The sequence below is a fragment of the Dreissena polymorpha genome, chromosome 3, assembly GCF_020536995.1.
Source record: "Dreissena polymorpha isolate Duluth1 chromosome 3, UMN_Dpol_1.0, whole genome shotgun sequence".
Classification (NCBI taxonomy): domain Eukaryota; kingdom Metazoa; phylum Mollusca; class Bivalvia; order Myida; family Dreissenidae; genus Dreissena; species Dreissena polymorpha.
Window position 1 is genome coordinate 120,453,489 of NC_068357.1, and position 17,452 is coordinate 120,470,940.

The following is a 17,452-nucleotide window of genomic DNA, read 5'->3' on the forward strand; positions in this document are numbered from 1 at the left end:
AACATTAGCATGAAACAGCAGTTAATTTCTCTAAAGGGTTCTACGTAAAACTATTGTATCTGATATGGAAATATTTCAGCAGGTAAAATAGTTTGGCATATTCTATCTTTAAACAACAAAAAAGTTATGACTCAAATGTATAATGCATGATATAAATGCAATGCACATATCCTTAATGCTACCACTGGTAATAAATATTTTAGATAAAATCTATGTGGAAATGTATTTTAAATTGGCATGCATTCTGGGTAAACTGGGCTTAATGCATAGTCACAAAGTGTGGGTGATGGCTCTTTCTGCATTCATGGAATTGTTGTAAACAAAAATTAGCCTAATAAAGTATGTGGAAAATGAAAATGTCATCCTTGATAAGCATGAGCAGACTGCACAGGCTAATATGGAACTTTAGGCTTGTGCATTAAGACCAGTTTTCCCAGAACAAGGCTCAAATATACTCTATGTAGATTGAATTTTTCACAAGACTTAACTCTTTCAGTGCGGGAACCGAATTTTGAAGGCCTTTGCAAACAGTTTGGATCCAGATGAGACACCACAGAACGTGGCATCTCATCAGGATCCAAACTCTTTGCTATTCTGATAATATTCTTTGAAAAAAATCAAACAAAATGCTAATTTTAGAAATTCAGCAGACGACATTTTAGCAGACGACAAATTTCCCAGCATGCAAAGGGGTAAGTATGTTGCTAAGTGAAAGTCTTTAATTGCATAGGAATGTTGACATTGCTTAATTCGCTGTCAAGTTTTAAATGAGAGTCTGTAATCAAATTTACATAAACTGTTCAAACTCTGCATAATTGATGCAATGTGATGACAGCGAACCCAAGTTTTGAAATGAAAGGAGCTTCACGGTGCGCACAGGCTAGTCAGGGATAAAACTTTGGGAATTTATTGTAAATTTCGTTAAAAATATGTCGCTTCTTAGCCAAAATTTAGTTAAAGCTGAGAGTGTTGTCCCTGATTAGCCGGTGCAAACTGCTTAGGCTAATCTGGAATTACAGTTAACGCACATGCATTAAACCCTCTTTTCCCACAGCAAGGCACAGTTGAGGATTTTTGTGTTTCTTAAAGCCCTCTTGTGGAAATGATGTTACAGTAATTGAGCACCTTAAAACACTTAACAAGATTTTTATGCCCCCCGGATCGAATGATCAGGGGTATATTGTTTTTGGCCCGTCTGTCTGTCATTGTATGTGTCTGTCTGTCTGTCTGTCACAAACTTTAACCTTGGTTAAACTTTAGCAATAACTTTTGTAATATTGAAGATAGCAACTTGATATTTGGCATGCATGTGTATCTCATGAAGCTGCACATTTTGAGTGGTGAAAGGTCAAGGTCATCATTTAAGGTCAAAAGTAAAAAAAACAACAGCACAGTAGGGGGCATTGTGTTTTTGACAAACACATCTCTTGTTTTTATCAGTTTGTATATGGATAATTGTTCCATGTTTATAACATTTTCATTCCTGATTGTAGGTTTAAAGTCCCTTCCACTAAGTAATTGTAGTATATCAGAGATATTGAAATGGTATTGCCCAATGGTATATCGTGCAGACTGACCTTGGGATTGCATTAAAGACAAGTTGGATCAAGGTCACCAGCACCAAAATAAAAAAACAGTTCCTGTGCAATAACTTGAGATTTGGTGAAGATATTATGCTCACAATTGTTTGTTTTCACCTTATATGAAGACCTAGAATAGGTTTGCATATAAGGACTTAAATTAACTTAAAGAAACTTGTTTGTGAAATGTTCTGCTATGTTCATTGGGGGTACTCTGTTTTTCCCCACTGCACAAGACCATGACACAAATTTAAAAATCTTTCAGTAAAACACACATTGCTGAAAAAAGGAACTATATTTCCAAACTTGTCCCAACTTCCTGTGAATCTAGTAAGTTAATGAAGTAGGAATGCTGGGAAGCACTCCCATCATAACCCAATGCAGCCTCAAGGGAGTAAGGACTTCATAAACTTTGCAATACACAAGCACAGCATTTCTGCTTCAAGGCTGTTATTGTTCATGATGAACTCCAAGCCCCCCCCCCCTTACCTGGCAGGCCACACTGGCTTGATGTAGCCAGCAATTGTTTACCTGGAAATCATGAGCTGTGTGTATTCACAGTGGCTGTGCTATCACAAGTGAAAGTTATAATTATCATCATTGGGTTAACCTAGCTTTGCTCTTATAAAATTGGGCTTAATGCACTAATACATAAATTTATTTCAGATTAGCATGTACAACCTGCACAGGCTAATCTGGGATGACACTTTACATCTACATTAAGCTTTGTTTTCCTCAGCGTACATTTCACCCTACAGTTAACACTGACTGTCTGTGCTGACTTTTACAATATGTTTTGGCTGCAGTGAAAGCACAATCACCTTAGTTACATAACTTTCATCAAGATAGGCGTGGGGTTTCATTGTGTCAGACGAGGTTTCATTGTGTCAGACGGTTGCAATTTGTTTGGGTTGCAATTTGTTTCCTATTATCCTGAATCATCAAGTTCTTTTATCTTGCAGAATTTCACGATTATCTATATTAAATCAGCATTTGATATCTGGTTTTTGTTTTGTATTTCAAATAATAGATGTTCAGCATGATACAAAACAAGTAATGAATGAAGCATACAATTGTTAAATTAAAAGTGTTTGGAGATCAACTTCCGTTGAATTGTGTTGCATATTCCTATTTTTTATTTGTTTTCCTGAAGTTCTTAATCTCATAAGACTTTATTTCCTGAAAGTTTCAATGATGGACACAATTGGCTGTGTAATTTAGATTATTTTGATTTTAAATTGCCCTTGCTTCAGCTTAAAGCTGGTGTCAAATTGTGCTACCTCTTCAGGATAAGCGCTTAGCCCCGACTTTGGAAAAAAATATCTTTATTTTTGTAAACTTGCAAGGCAAGAGAGCAGAATTTGGGAATAATTTTTCTGAGGGATGAAACCTTGTAACTGACCTAGCTTGAGACAGAAAAACACACTGGCTTGACATGCTTGACCTGTTTTCAGGTGACTGCTAGTTGAATTGCTTTCTCTTTATTCATGTGAATACTGATTGACTTGGTTTGACTGGTTTCAAGTGACTGCTGGTTGACCTGTTGGTTCAGGTTTCAGGTGACTGCTGGTTGACCTGTTTGTTATTTTAGGTTTTAAGAGACTGCTGGTTGACCTGTTTGTTAAGGTTTCAAGTGACTGCTGGTTGACCTGTTTGTTAAGGTTTCAAGTGACTGCTGGTTGACCTGTTTGTTAAGGTTTCAAGTGACTGTTGGTTGACCTGTTTGTTAAGGTTTCAAGTGACTGCTGGTTGACCTGTTTGTTAAGGTTTCAAGTTACTGCTGGTTGACCTGTTTGTTAAGGTTTCAAGTGACAGCTGGTTGACCTGTATGTAAAGGTTTCAAGTGACTGCTGGTTGACCTGTTTTTTATGCCCCCCTTCGAAGAAGAGGGGGTATATTGCTTTGCTCATGTCGGTCTGTCGGTCGGTCTGTCCGTCCACCAGGTGGTTGTCAGACAATAACTCAAGAACGCTTGGGCCTAGGATCATGAAACTTCATAGGTACATTGATCATGACTCGCAGATGACCCCTATTGATTTTGAGGTCACTAGGTCAAAGGTCAAGGTCACGGTGACCCGAAATAGTAAAATGGTTTTTGAATGATAACTCAAGAACGCATACGCCTAGGATCATGAAACTTCATGGGTAGATGGATTATGACTCGCAGATGACCCCTATTGATTTTGAGGTCACTAGGTCAAAGGTCAAGGTTACGGTGACCCGAAATAGTAAAAAAAATTCCGGATGATAACTCAAGAATGCACACGCCTAGGATCATGAAACTTCATGGGTAGATTGATCATGACTCGCAGATGACCCCTATTGATTTTGAGGTCACTAGGTCAAAGGTCGAGGTCACGGTGACCCGAAATAGTAAAATGGTTTTCGGATGATAACTCAAGAACGCATATGCCTAGGATCATGAAACTTCATAGGTACATTGATCGTGACTCGCAGATGACCCCTATTGATTTTCAGGTCACTAGGTCAAAGGTCAAGGTCACAGTGACAAAAAACGTATTCACACAATGGCTGCCACTACAATGGACAGCACATATGGGGGGCATGCATGTTTTACAAACAGCCCTTGTTAAGGTTTCAAGTGACTGCTGGTTGACCTGTTTGTTAAGGTTTCAAGTGACTGCTTGACTTGATTCCTCAGATTTCAGGAGGCAGCTGGTTAACTTGGTTTATCTGGTTTCAGGTGACTGCAGATTGACTTTGGTGCCCTTATTTCAGGTGATATCTTGTTGACTAGATTAATCTGGTTTCAAGTGAAATCTGGTTGACCTGATTTATCAGATTTCAGGTTGTAGCTGGTTGTCTTTGTTGATATGGTTGTAGGTGACTTGAGAATGAGTTTGCTGCCCTGATTTCAGGTGACTGCTGGTTGCTGGCTGCAGTTGCCTCCCTTACCTGCAACACCCATCTCCTGAACCGTGTCATCGTACCGGAGCAGAACTTTGAAACCAACTACTATGGCATCTTCCGCTTCCGATTCTGGCATCAGGTAATGTTCCTCCTTTTGGCTGATTTTCTCCTTTTGAGTGTTGAGATTTCCTCCTCTTAAGTGTCAAGATTTACTCTCATTAAGTGTTATTATTTCTTTATTTTAAACCTTAATTTCTCATCCTTTTATGTGTTAAGATTTCCTCTTTAAGTTTTAAGGTTTCTTCTTTTTAAGTGTTAAGATTTTCTCATATTAAGTGTCAAGATGTCTTCCTTTTAAGTGCCAATATTTCCATCTTTTAAGTGTCAATATTTCATCAGGGCTCAAAATTAACAGTTTTCCTATTGCCCCTGGCAAGTAAAAGTTGGGTCAGGCAAGTTATTTTATAATCAAGTTGTCCGCCCAGACAAGTGCAAAAAAGAACATAGAGCATTTAATTTAGACTTTAATTAGACTTTAATTGCTGTAATCATTTTGTTATATTGTCAAAAATAAAAAAAGGTTTTGTGGTTTAACATTATAATCTTTATTTAAAAAAAATAGGTTTACAGTTAATATGATATTTCATGTTTGGGCAAGTGGCTTAATGTTCAGGGCAAGTGCATTTTCTAAATACATGGCCCGGCAGGGCAAGTTGGTTTTTAGGTTAATGTTGAGCCCTGTTTCATCCTTTTAAGTATAGACATTTCCACCTATAAAGTGTGAAGCTTTCCTCCTTTTGAGGACTCTTATGTGTTGTGTTACAGGGAGAGTGGATTGAGGTGGTGGTAGATGACAGACTGCCTACTTACTATGACAAGCTTGTCTTCATGCACTCGACAGACAAGAATGAGTTCTGGAGTGCCCTTCTGGAGAAAGCCTATGCCAAGTATGCTAGCTCTTAGATGTAAGCCTATGCCAAGTATGCTAGCTCTTAGATGTTAGCCTATGCCAAGTATGTGAGCTCTTAGATGTTAGCCTATGCCAAGTATGTGAGCTCTTAGATGTTAGCCTATGCCAAGTATGTGAGCTCTTAGATATTAGCCTATGCCAAGTATGCTTTAGCCTATGCCAAGTATGCTAGCTCTTAGCTGTTAGCCTATGTCAAGTATGTGAGCTCTTAGATGTTAGCATATGCCAAGTATGCTAGCTCTTAGATGTTAGCCTATGCCAAGTATGTGAGCTCTTAGATGTTAGCCTATGCCAAGTATGCTTTAGCCTATGCCAAGTATGCTAGCTCTTAGATGTTAGCCTATGCCAAGTATGTGAGCTCTTAGATGTTAGCCTATGCCAAGTATGCTAGCTCTTAGATGTAAGCCTATGCCAAGTATGCTAGCTATTAGATGTTAGCCTATGCCAAGTATGTGAGCTCTTAGATGTTAGCCTATGCCAAGTATGTGAGCTCTTAGATGTTAGCCTATGCCAAGTATGCTTTAGCCTATGCCAAGTATGCTAGCTCTTAGATGTTAGCCTATGCCAAGTATGTGAGCTCTTAGATGTTAGCCTATGCCAAGTATGCTAGCTCTTAGATGTAAGCCTATGCCAAGTATGCTAGCTATTAGATGTTAGCCTATGCCAAGTATGTGAGCTTTTAGATGTTAGTCTATGCCAAGTATGTGAGCTCTTAGATGTTAGCCTATGCCAAGTATGCTTTAGACTATGCCAAGTATGCTAGCTCTTAGATGTTAGCCTATGCCAAGTATGCTAGCTCTTAGATGTTAGCCTATGCCAAGTATGTAAGCTCTTAGATGTTAGCCTATGCCAAGTATGTGAGCTCTTAGATGTTAGCCTATGCCAAGTATGCTAGCTCTTAGATGTTAGCCTATGCCAAGTATGTGAGCTCTTATTGTTAGCCTATGCCAAGTATGCTAGCTCTTAGATGTTAGCATATGCCAAGTATGTGAGCTCTTAGATGTTAGCCTATGCCAAGTATGTGAGCTCTTAGATGTTAGCCTATGCCAAGTATGCTTTAGCCTACACCAAGTATGAAAGCTCTTAAATGTTAGCCTATGCCATGTATGATAGCTCTTAGATGTTAGCCTACGCAAAGTATGCTTACTGTTAGATAGCTTATGTCTTGTATGATAGATGTTAGATGTTAGCCACACTCTGGAAAAATGGGGCTTAATGCATGTGCTCAAAGAATCATCCCAGATCAGCCTGTGCCAGTACAACACTTTCTGCTTTTATTGAATAATTCATATAAAGGAGGTGGCTTCTAAACGAGATTCAAGTATAAGCAGAAAGTGTGGTCCCTGATAAGTCTGTGCAGACTCAACTGGCTTAAATGGGACTTTACTGCACCAAGCCCAATTTTCAAGAATGTGGCTCAATGACTCCTTTATATTGGCAGAGGTGCATTATACATTGATAGCCCTTAAAAACCACCTGAGGATTAGGATGACCTCTCTGAACGCTGCTACATGCATGTCACAGATTACGAGGCAATTATAAATGAGGCCAAATAACATGTATGCAAGCTAAGACTATATAACTTATCCATGTAGTTTACTAATCATCCCTGAATTGTCAAATAATACAAGAAATGTATTTGACTGAATGATTATATTGAAAGCCCCTCTAAAGGCTGTATTCTTTTGTTTTACTACAACACTTCATGTTGATTAGCGTCAGACTCTGCTGCTCATGTTTGTTCCCAATCCAAATGCCCAAACCATTGGTTAAAAAAAACAAACTGTTCTTTCTCCATTAGACTGAGTGGGTCGTACGAGTGTCTCAAGGGAGGCAGCACCAGCGAGGCCATGGAGGACTTCACAGGAGGTGTCACCGAGACGGTGGACCTCAAGAAGGCACCCACCAACCTCCTCAACATCATGATGAAGGCCCACGATAGGGGCTCTCTCATGGGCTGCTCCATTGATGTAAGTGGGGGGAGTAGGCTCTCTCATGGGCTGCTCCATTGATGTAAGTGGGGGGGGGGGGAGTAGGATCTCTCATGGGCTGCTCCATTGATGTAAGTGGGGTGAGTAGGATCTCTCATGGGCTGCTCCATTGATGTAAGTGGGGGGAGTAGGATCTCTAATGGGCTGCTCCATTGATGTAAGTGGGGGGAGTAGGATCTCTCATGGGCTGCTCCATTGATGTAAGTGGGGGGAGTAGACTCTCTCATTTGCTGCTCCATTGATGTAAGTGGGGGGAGTAGGATCTCTCATGGGCTGCTCCATTGATGTAAGTGGGGGGAGTAGGATCTCTCATGGGCTGCTCCATTGATGTAAGTGGGGGGAGTAGGATCTCTCATGGGCTGCTCCATTGATGTAAGTGGGGGAGTAGACTTTCTCATTAGCTGCTCCATTGATGTAAGTGGGGGGAGTAGACTCTCTCATTAGCTGCTCCATTGATGTAAGTGGGGGGAGTAGGATCTCTCATGGGCTGCTCCATGGATGTAAGTGGGGGGAGTAGACTCTCTCATTAGCTGCTCCATTGATGTAAGTGGGGGGAGTAGACTCTCTCATTAGCTGCTCCATTGATGTAAGTGGGGGGAGTAGGATCTCTCATGGGCTGCTCCATTGATGTAAGTGGGGGGAGTAGGATCTCTCATGGGCTGCTCCATTGATGTAAGTGGGGGGAGTAGACTCTCTCATTAGCTGCTCCATTGATGTAAGTGGGGGGAGTAGGATCTCTCATGGGCTGCTCCATGGATGTAAGCGGGGGGAGTAGGCTCTCTCATTAGCTGCTCCATTGATGTAAGTGGGGGGAGTAGACTCTCTCATGGGCTGCTCCATTGATGTTAGTGGGGGGAGTAGACTCTCTCATTAGCTGCTCCATTGATGTAAGTGGGGGGAGTAGGATCTCTCATTAGCTGCTCCATTGATGTAAGTGGGGGGAGTAGACTCTCTCATTAGCTGCTCCATTGATGTAAGTGGGGGGAGTAGGATCTCTCATGGGCTGCTCCATTGATGTAAGTGGGGGGAGTAGGATCTCTCGTGGGCTGCTCCATTGATGTAAGTGGGGGGGGGGGAAGTAGGATCTCTCATGGGCTGCTCCATTGATGTAAGTGGGGGGAGTAGGATCTCTCATGGGCTGCTCCATTGATGTAAGTGGGGGGAGTAGGCTCTCTCGTGGGCTGCTCCATGGATGTAAGTGGGGGGAGTAGGATCTCTCATGGGCTTCTCCATTGATGTAAGTGGGGGGAGTAGGATCTCTCATGGGCTGCTCCATTGATGTAAGTGGGGGGAGTAGGATCTCTCATTAGCTGCTCCATTGATGTAAGTGGGGGGAAGTAGGATCTCTCATGGGCTGCTCCATTGATGTAAGTGGGGGGAGTAGACTCTCTCATGGGCTGCTCCATGGATGTAAGTGGGGGGAGTAGGCTCTCTCATTAGCTGCTCCATTGATGTAAGTGTGGGGGGGGGGGAAGTAGGATCTCTCATGGGCTGCTCCATTGATGTAAGTGGGGGGAGTAGGATCTCTCATGGGCTGCTCCATTGATGTAAGTGGGGGGGGGAAGTAGGATCTCTCATGGGCTGCTCTATTGATGTAAGTGGGGGGAGTAGGATCTGTCATGGGCTGCTCCATTGATGTAAGTGGGGGGAGTAGGATCTCTCATTAGCTGCTCCATTGATGTAAGTGGGGGGAGTAGACTCTCTCATTAGCTGCTCCATGGATGTAAGTGGGGGGAGTAGGATCTCTCATGGGCTGCTCCATTGATGTAAGTGGGGGAGTAGACTCTCTCATTAGCTGCTCTATTGATGTAAGTGGGGGGAGTAGGATCTCTCATTAGCTGCTCCATTGATGTAAGTGGGGGGAGTAGACTCTCTCATGGGCTGCTCCATTGATGTAAGTGGGGGGAGTATACTCTCTCATGGGCTGCTCCATTGATGTAAGTGGGGGGAGTAGACTCTCTCATTAGCTGCTCCATTGATGTAAGTGGGGGGAGTAGGATCTCTCATTAGCTGCTCCATTGATGTAAGTGGGGGGAGTATACTCTCTCATTAGCTGCTTCATTCATGTAAGCGGGGGGAGTAGACTCTCTCATTAGCTGCTCCATTGATGTAAGTGGGGGGAGTAGACTCTCTCATGGGCTGCTCCATTGATGTAAGTGGGGGGAGTAGGATCTCTCATTAGCTGCTCCATTGATGTAAGTGGGGGAGTATACTCTCTCATGGGCTGCTCCATGGATGTAAGTGGGGGAGTAGACTCTCATTAGCTGCTCCATTGATGTAAGTGGGGGGAGTAGATTCTCTCATTAGCTGATCCATTGATGTAAGTGGGGGAGTAGACTCTCTCATTAGCTGCTCCATTGATGTAAGTGGGGGGAGTAGGATCTCTCATGGGCTGCTCCATTGATGTAAGTGGGGGGAGTAGGATCTCTCGTGGGCTGCTCCATTGATGTAAGTGGGGGGAGTAGGCTCTCTCATTAGCTGCTCCATTGATGTAAGTGGGGGGAGTAGGATCTCTCATGGGCTGCTCCATTGATGTAAGTGGGGGGAGTAGGATCTCTCATGGGCTGCTCCATTGATGTAAGTGGGGGGAGTAGACTTTCTCATTAGCTGCTCCATTGATGTAAGTGGGGGGGAGTAGGATATCTCATGGGCTGCTCCATTGATGTAAGTGGGGGAGTAGACTCTCTCATTAGCTGCTCCATTGATGTAAGTGGGGGGAGTAGACTCTCTCATTAGCTGCTCCATTGATGTAAGTGGGGGGAGTAGGATCTCTCATGGGCTGCTCCATTGATGTAAGTGGGGGGGAGTAGGATCTCTCATGGGCTGCTCCATTGATGTAAGTGGGGGGAGTAGACTCTCTCATGGGCTGCTCCATTGATGTAAGTGGGGGGAGTAGGCTCTCTCGTGGGCTGCTCCATGGATGTAAGTGGGGGGAGTAGGATCTCTCATGGGCTGCTCCATTGATGTAAGTGGGGGGAGTAGACTCTCTCATTAGCTGCTCCATTGATGTAAGTTGGGGGAGTAGGCTCTCTCGTGGGCTGCTCCATTGATGTAAGTGGGGGAGTAGACTCTCTCATTAGCTGCTCCATTGATGTAAGTGGGGGGAGTAGACTCTCTCATGGGCTGCTCCATTGATGTAAGTGGGGGAGTAGGATCTCTCATTAGCTGCTCCATTGATGTAAGTGGGGGAGTAGACTCTCATTAGCTGCTCCATTGATGTAAGTGGGGGGAGTAGGATCTCTCATGGGCTGCTCCATTGATGTAAGTGGGGGGAGTAGACTCTCTCATTAGCTGCTCCATTGATGTAAATGGGGGGAGTAGGATCTCTCATGGGCTGCTCCATTGATGTAAGTGGGGGAGTAGACTCTCTCATTAGCTGCTCCATTGATGTAAGTGGGGGGAGTAGACTCTCTCATTAGCTGCTCCATTGATGTAAGTGGGGGGAGTAGACTCTCTCATTAGCTGCTCCATTGATGTAAGTGGGGGGAGTAGGATCTCTCATGGGCTGCTCCATTGATGTAAGTGGGGGGGAGTAGGCTCTCTCATTAGCTGCTCCATTGATGTAAGTGGGGGGAGTAGACTCTCTCATTAGCTGCTCCATTGATGTAAGTGGGGGGAGTAGGATCTCTCATGGGCTGCTCCATTGATGTAAGTGGGGGAGTAGACTCTCTCATTAGCTGCTCCATTGATGTAAGTGGGGGGAGTAGACTCTCTCATTAGCTGCTCCATTGATGTAAGTGGGGGGAGTAGACTCTCTCATTAGCTGCTCCATTGATGTAAGTGGGGGGAGTAGGATCTCTCATTAGCTGCTCCATTGATGTAAGTGGGGGAGTAGACTCTCTCATTAGCTGCTTCATTCATGTAAGTGGGGGGAAGTAGGATCTCTCATGGGCTGCTCCATTGATGTAAGTGGGGGGAGTAGGATCTCTCATGGGCTGCTCCATTGATGTAAGTGGGGGGAGTAGACTCTCTCATTAGCTGCTCCATTGATGTAAGTGTGGGGGGGGGGGGGGAGTAGGATCTCTCATGGGCTGCTTCATTCATGTAAGTGGGGGGAGTAGGATCTCTCATGGGCTGCTCCATTGATGTAAGTGTGGGAGTATACTCTCTCATGGGCTGCCCCATTGATGTAAGTGGGGGAGTAGACTCTCTCATTAGCTGCTCCATTGATGTAAGTGAGGGGAGAAGGCTCTCTCATGGGCTGTTCAATTGCTGGGCTCATTATTCCCTTCCATAGGTGAAGGGATAATGTTTTTTGCGTTTTCCGTCAATCCTTCTGTCTGAAACACTTTTATCCGCAGCCATATTTCTGAAATGCTTGGGCTGATTTAATTGAAACTTCTTGAAAGATTATATAATGATAAGAGGAGGATGCACGTCAAATTCCCTCCTAATCCATGTGCAAAGAAGGGAGTTTTTGCCTTTTTTACTTCAAAATAAGCACACTTCTGTGTTTGGAATCTCATCTTGCAACTTCTTTCATAGATTTAGAGCTATATCTCCAATACCATTTGACCCACACCTATGAGACTTGACATGGTTGTTCACAATCTACCTGGGTTGAGTCAAATGCAAGACCCATAACCCTGGAGGCAAGGTAAAGGTCACACAATTAGGTCAAAGATCACAAAGGGCTAGGTTCACGAAGGGTTGAAATATGCCCTGTTTCAGAATTAAATGAATTTACTTTTATCTTATAGGGCAAACTATTGTATATAGGAAAACAACATATTTATAATAAGTATCGCTTTATTATGGTTGCTATGGCAACATGATAAATACGTAAGAATATTTGTTATGGTATATAAAAATCAATTGCAAACGTATATATATACATTATACGTCATCATGAAAATTATAAAATTGTACATGAGTATTGAATACACACAGCATGTTGTAAAAAAGCAACAAATAGTTGTTGGTTGTCATGGTAACGAGTAAGACATTGACATTTTTCTACATTTTTTGTCAAAGAAATCAAAGAATATGAAGTATAATTTAACATGCACAGCATACTTTGCCTAATGCATACCCAATTGATCGGAATATATGCAGGTAAGTTTTAATTAATATTTTTTGAAACCACAATTGCCGTTTCCATGGAAACAATTTAAATGTATATGATATATGTCACTTTTTAAAGTAAATATCGATCGGCAAACAACATAAACCGAACAACTTAAAAATATATCTTAATTATTGTATTATTCAATTTTTTAATTACTGCAATAAAAAATGAATCTTTGATGATTAAGATGTTACTATGGTAACGGATTTTTAATTAGAATGCAAACAAATAATGTACATACTAAATACAAGCTTAACATCAAGCATCCGGTTGGCAATTTAAAATAATAAACCAGTTACCCAGTATTACATTATGATTACAATTTGTTATAATTCACAATACTTTATGGTATAACATATCATAAACAACAGTATTTTATACAAGATTTGACGTCTTCAGCGTTACAAACGCATCAACGTATCAAAATGTTACTGACATAAGCAGTCCTGCATATGATAATGTGTTATAATGCACAATACCTCATGGTATTACATATCATAAACAACAGTATTTTATACAAGATTTGACGTCTTCAGCGTTACAACAACGTATCAAAATGTTACTGACATAAGCAGTCCTGCATATGATAACAATTTGTTATAATGCACAACACTTCATGGTATTAGATATCATAAACAACAGTATTTTATACAATAATTGACGTCTTCAGCGTTACAAACGCATCAGCGTATCAAAATGTTACTGACACAAGCAGTTCTGCATATACCTTAATTACGTCAAATAACGTACAAATGTCTAATCTATGAGTGTATACTTTTCACTTCACAGACAACGGATGTAACAAAATGATACAATATTACATTTAAATATCCCTATCATCCCAAAAAGATTAACGTGTTTTATCAGCCGAAAGCTTTTAACAACAGCTGGCAAGGGACTATAAAAGCGAATGTACCGGGTGTTTCACATAAATCTTATAAGTGACACGCACATATGTATCTATTAATTACGGAATCCGGATAGTTCCATCTATAATCTCGCCCTTCTTTCATCAAGGGCGACACACGAAGCGACGCACGAATTTTTGCGCGACAATCGCGGCGAAGCACCATATTATGCGCGACAGTCGCAGTGACGCACGATATATTTAACACGATACATCGCCCTTGTGTAGGTAGCCCATAAAGCGATATATCGCGTTGAATATCTCGTGCGACGCCGCGACTGTCGCGCAAATTATCCCGCGTCGCCGCGACTGTCGCGCAAATTACCCTGCGTCGCCGCGACTGTCGCGCAAAATATCGTGTATCGCTTCGTGTGTTATGTGTCGCCCTTGATGAAAGATCGATATTATGGCTTGCACTATCCGGATTCCGTACTTAAGTCTGATCTGCTTGTGAAAATGTATATTTTGCCAGGTTTAAACATTTTTATTACCATAAAACTTCTACTACGTACCTTTCCGCTACATAATATATAAAAGCTTAATACAATATGTCCGACTGTTGAAACAATTACAGGTTAAAAGTCGAGATACGCCTTTAGCTAATTCAGATAGTTTTACCAGTAGAAAATACCGACATATTGAGGAGTAAATAAGACCTTAGTCGTCGATATATTCCGTCAAAAATATTCCAAAGACTTATTTACTCCTCAACAGTACTGACATATGACTCGGAGTCGGAAGTGTCCACAGTTTGTGGCACATGAGACGCGTCATCAATATATTTGCCCCAGTCCTGAATGCCACAATCATTATTGGCCCGGATTAACCAGACAAATACCAAATGACAGATGCAACGTGCGAACACGTGCCAACAGTACGCGCACCTGCCCGGCATTGACAATACCATGCTTTAACATGGTCTGAGTCATATTGAATCCAGACCTGATAAGTCTTTGATGAAATATGACGGCTTTGAAGACGGACACGAATGAGATCACAAGTTTCTCTGAACACATCGATTGTGCATTCAGAGCCCATATATTCTTGAATGTAAGACGGACAGAGCTTCAACTGGTAGGTGCCTAGCGTCAGGAGTTTAAGCATTGTTTCGTCAAGTTGAGGAAAGTTGGAAACAGATTCGTTAACAGACGACCATTTACTGATACTACGGCGATGGAGATTATTATCTTCTACACATTTTTGCAATTTATTTTCTTCTTTTAGTTTGGCCATCATCCTTTCCGCACATAAAAAATCTTCAGACGATTCACAGTTGGCACTCACAGGTGGAAGAAACTTGTTACATAAACTACAAATAATTTTAATATAGTCGCCTATGTATGGCACTTGATTCGTTGGCAAGATGTGGTCCAAATACTTCCACCGCTTGATTCTAGCGTTAGCCGCTTCAACTACCCATCTTACCTAAAAAGGTATTGTAAAATATTTAAAAGTCAATAACTCAACTTTACAGCTTATATTTGGTTTAAATTAGCTCACTACCGTACAGCGTTCGATGTTTTCCCCTATAAACATAAGTTAATTGATCCGATGCATAGAAATTAAGTTAAGATTGGTATGCTGACATAAGACTTTCATGCATGGGCTCATTTGTAGATAAAATAATAATACTATATATTCATTTTCATTTCCGTTTCAACATAACAATACAATTAATTATAATAATAAGACAAAAATACAAAGTAGAGATTTCAATTTGCATCGTCAATGTTTATTTGGTGCTTAAACAAAGGCGATTTTTTTGTTTCTTCTCCGAACAAATAGTATTACACACCCGTTACATCTGCATTACACGGTATAACCCTTTCAGTAATTATTAAATCGTCTTACATGGGTCCTATAAATGGCACATAGCTATTCCACATTGTGCTGTTCATGTTTTAGCGTATTATCTGACGGTGTATTGTGCAAATAAAGCAAAACATACCTTTGTAACTAGCCGTGAAGAGTTTGCCAAATCAGTTGGTAGTTGTTTGCTTCCTCGCGGCAAAAATGACGGCATCTGCGCGTGGATCCCGAGCTCTTCAAGCAGAGAGGTGGCATCACGGAAGCCTCTGTCGACAACAAATATGTCGTTTTCCTTGACCCAGTTTTTAATTTCTTCGATGTTGTTTTTAATTATATGATGCAGAATTGATGCGTCGTTATTTTTGCTGTTGGCCAAATATGGACCGATTACGGAAATAAAATATCCTGATGTTGTTACAATAACCATGGGTTTAACTAATGGTCTTCCCTTGTGCATACTATACGTTTGCCGTTGAAATTGAAAGTTTCCACTTTTTTGAATGTAGATGTAGGTTCCGTCGAGAACGAGGATGACTTGTTCCTTATTTTCCGTGAAAAGAAGTTGTGCCAAATTACGGGTATGTTTATTTATTACATCTTCGCGTGAAATGTGTGAAAAGCAAGATTAAAAGGCACAAAGTCGGTCATAAGTACTTTTCTGGATGTTTGTATGGCTCTTCTGACGCTTGATTTTGAAACGTCAAACAAAGTTGACAGGACCTTATTTGATAGACCTGACTTTAACTTAAACAAGAAAATTCCAATAGTAGTTGCTACAGTTCTAGCAGGCGTGTTTCTTATTGATAATTCGACGGCTTTCAAGAGTGCTAAAAAGTTTGACACCGAAATGCCGGTAAGATTTAACATGTCTTCCTCACTGAAAGTTGTTAAGTCATCAAACGACAGCCTCTTACTTTTTGAACATACGCAGTACTCTCGAACTGCAGTAAGAAGATTAAGAAGAGATGATCTGTTTAAAAAAACATTGTCTATTGTAGACAATTTTGAAATTACATTTTCTTCATAGGATGTACCATTTTGCTTGAAATGACCGGGACAACACCTACTTTCCGCTGTTATTAAAATATTATGTTGAATGAAGGTTTCTGTCCTTGTAGAAGTAGGAACGACAATCAATTTTGGTCCAGGTTTCTTGCAAATGAAACAATAAGCATGGCTTTTTGATGTTGTTTTAATATTCAATTTGATTGAAGGAGGACTGTTTGGGAGAACATTTTGCGGCGGCAATGAGCTGGTAGAGGCACAAGAAGGTTGTTGTGCACAAGAAGGTTGATGTGATGCAGCGTAATACGCTGGTCGACTACACTTGCCACAAATAAATTGATCTTGTGTTGTTTCTATCAGGAAATTCTTTTTTAAATATTTTGCGACATGTTTATTTACAGGACTGCGTTGGTGTATTTTGAGCCGTTTTTCGCATAAAATACACGTTTTGAGAGGCATTCTGCAAGAAAAAGAAAAATCATATTAGATGTTTCTCTTTAACACAAATATAATACTAAAATAACGTTAAAAAAATTAGGTGCAATATTTTTTACAAAGTTACGTTTTAATTATTGCAGTTATTGTAACAAAAAAAAATTGACGTAATTGAGAATCGAACTACAACCACCCGCGTGGAAGTCTGACACTACATCCATTACACCACACAGACCATTGTAAAAATATGTCGATAATGATGTATATTTATTGAGCAATATGACGTTCACTGCAAGTGTCGTTTGTCATTTTAAATGGTTTTAATTGTTTAAATCGTAATTTCTCTTAACTTGCATGTTTTCAAAAGCTTGAACATTTTTTCAATCAATTCTATACAACTATATATAAATTGCGATAGAAAACAACGGTTTTCACAACAATATTGCTGGAGTCGTCCATTGTGTCACACCGGTCTTACTGACAATAACGTAGTGACGTCACCATTTATGTATAGAATGGGAGTCGTCTGCAGTCGCAATACACCAGAATAATCGAATGGATCTGTCAACAATTTATTGACTATTTCAACAGAAGGAACACCATTTTTACGATAATAAAACATTTAAAATGGTAATTTTAAATTTATGAAAGTAAAATAAAGATTAAAACTTACGTGAATGCTAGTGATCCTTTAAAATTATCGATCTGAGTGTTGACTACATGTTGTCATGGAGCGATGTAAACAATCATGCAAGAGTTGTTTCCCTTACTAACAGTAGTTAACAAAATTCGTATATTTACAAAAAAATATTTTAT

At 40.9% G+C, this 17,452-nt stretch overlaps 2 protein-coding genes across 6 annotated transcripts in view; one reads left to right on the forward strand and one right to left on the reverse strand.

Moving 5' to 3' along the window:
* LOC127871231 (calpain-A-like) overlaps positions 1–17,452 on the forward strand; it is an 89,546-nt gene that overhangs the window by 21,344 nt on the left and 50,750 nt on the right. For all 5 annotated transcript variants that reach the window (XM_052413973.1, XM_052413974.1, XM_052413975.1 and 2 more), the window contains 3 exons: positions 4,460–4,590; positions 5,277–5,398; positions 7,223–7,391. In XM_052413973.1, the coding sequence (XP_052269933.1) occupies positions 4,460–4,590; positions 5,277–5,398; positions 7,223–7,391 (422 nt within the window). The remainder of the gene's footprint in view (positions 1–4,459; positions 4,591–5,276; positions 5,399–7,222; positions 7,392–17,452) is intronic.
* On the reverse strand, positions 13,911–17,385 carry LOC127871232 (uncharacterized). The gene is made up of 3 exons (XM_052413979.1): positions 17,310–17,385; positions 15,336–16,661; positions 13,911–14,812 (listed from the first exon to the last, which is right to left on the reverse strand). The coding sequence occupies exons 2-3, from the start codon at positions 15,651–15,653 to the stop codon at positions 14,210–14,212; spliced, it is 921 nt and encodes a 306-aa protein (XP_052269939.1). The 5' UTR covers positions 15,654–16,661; positions 17,310–17,385; the 3' UTR covers positions 13,911–14,209.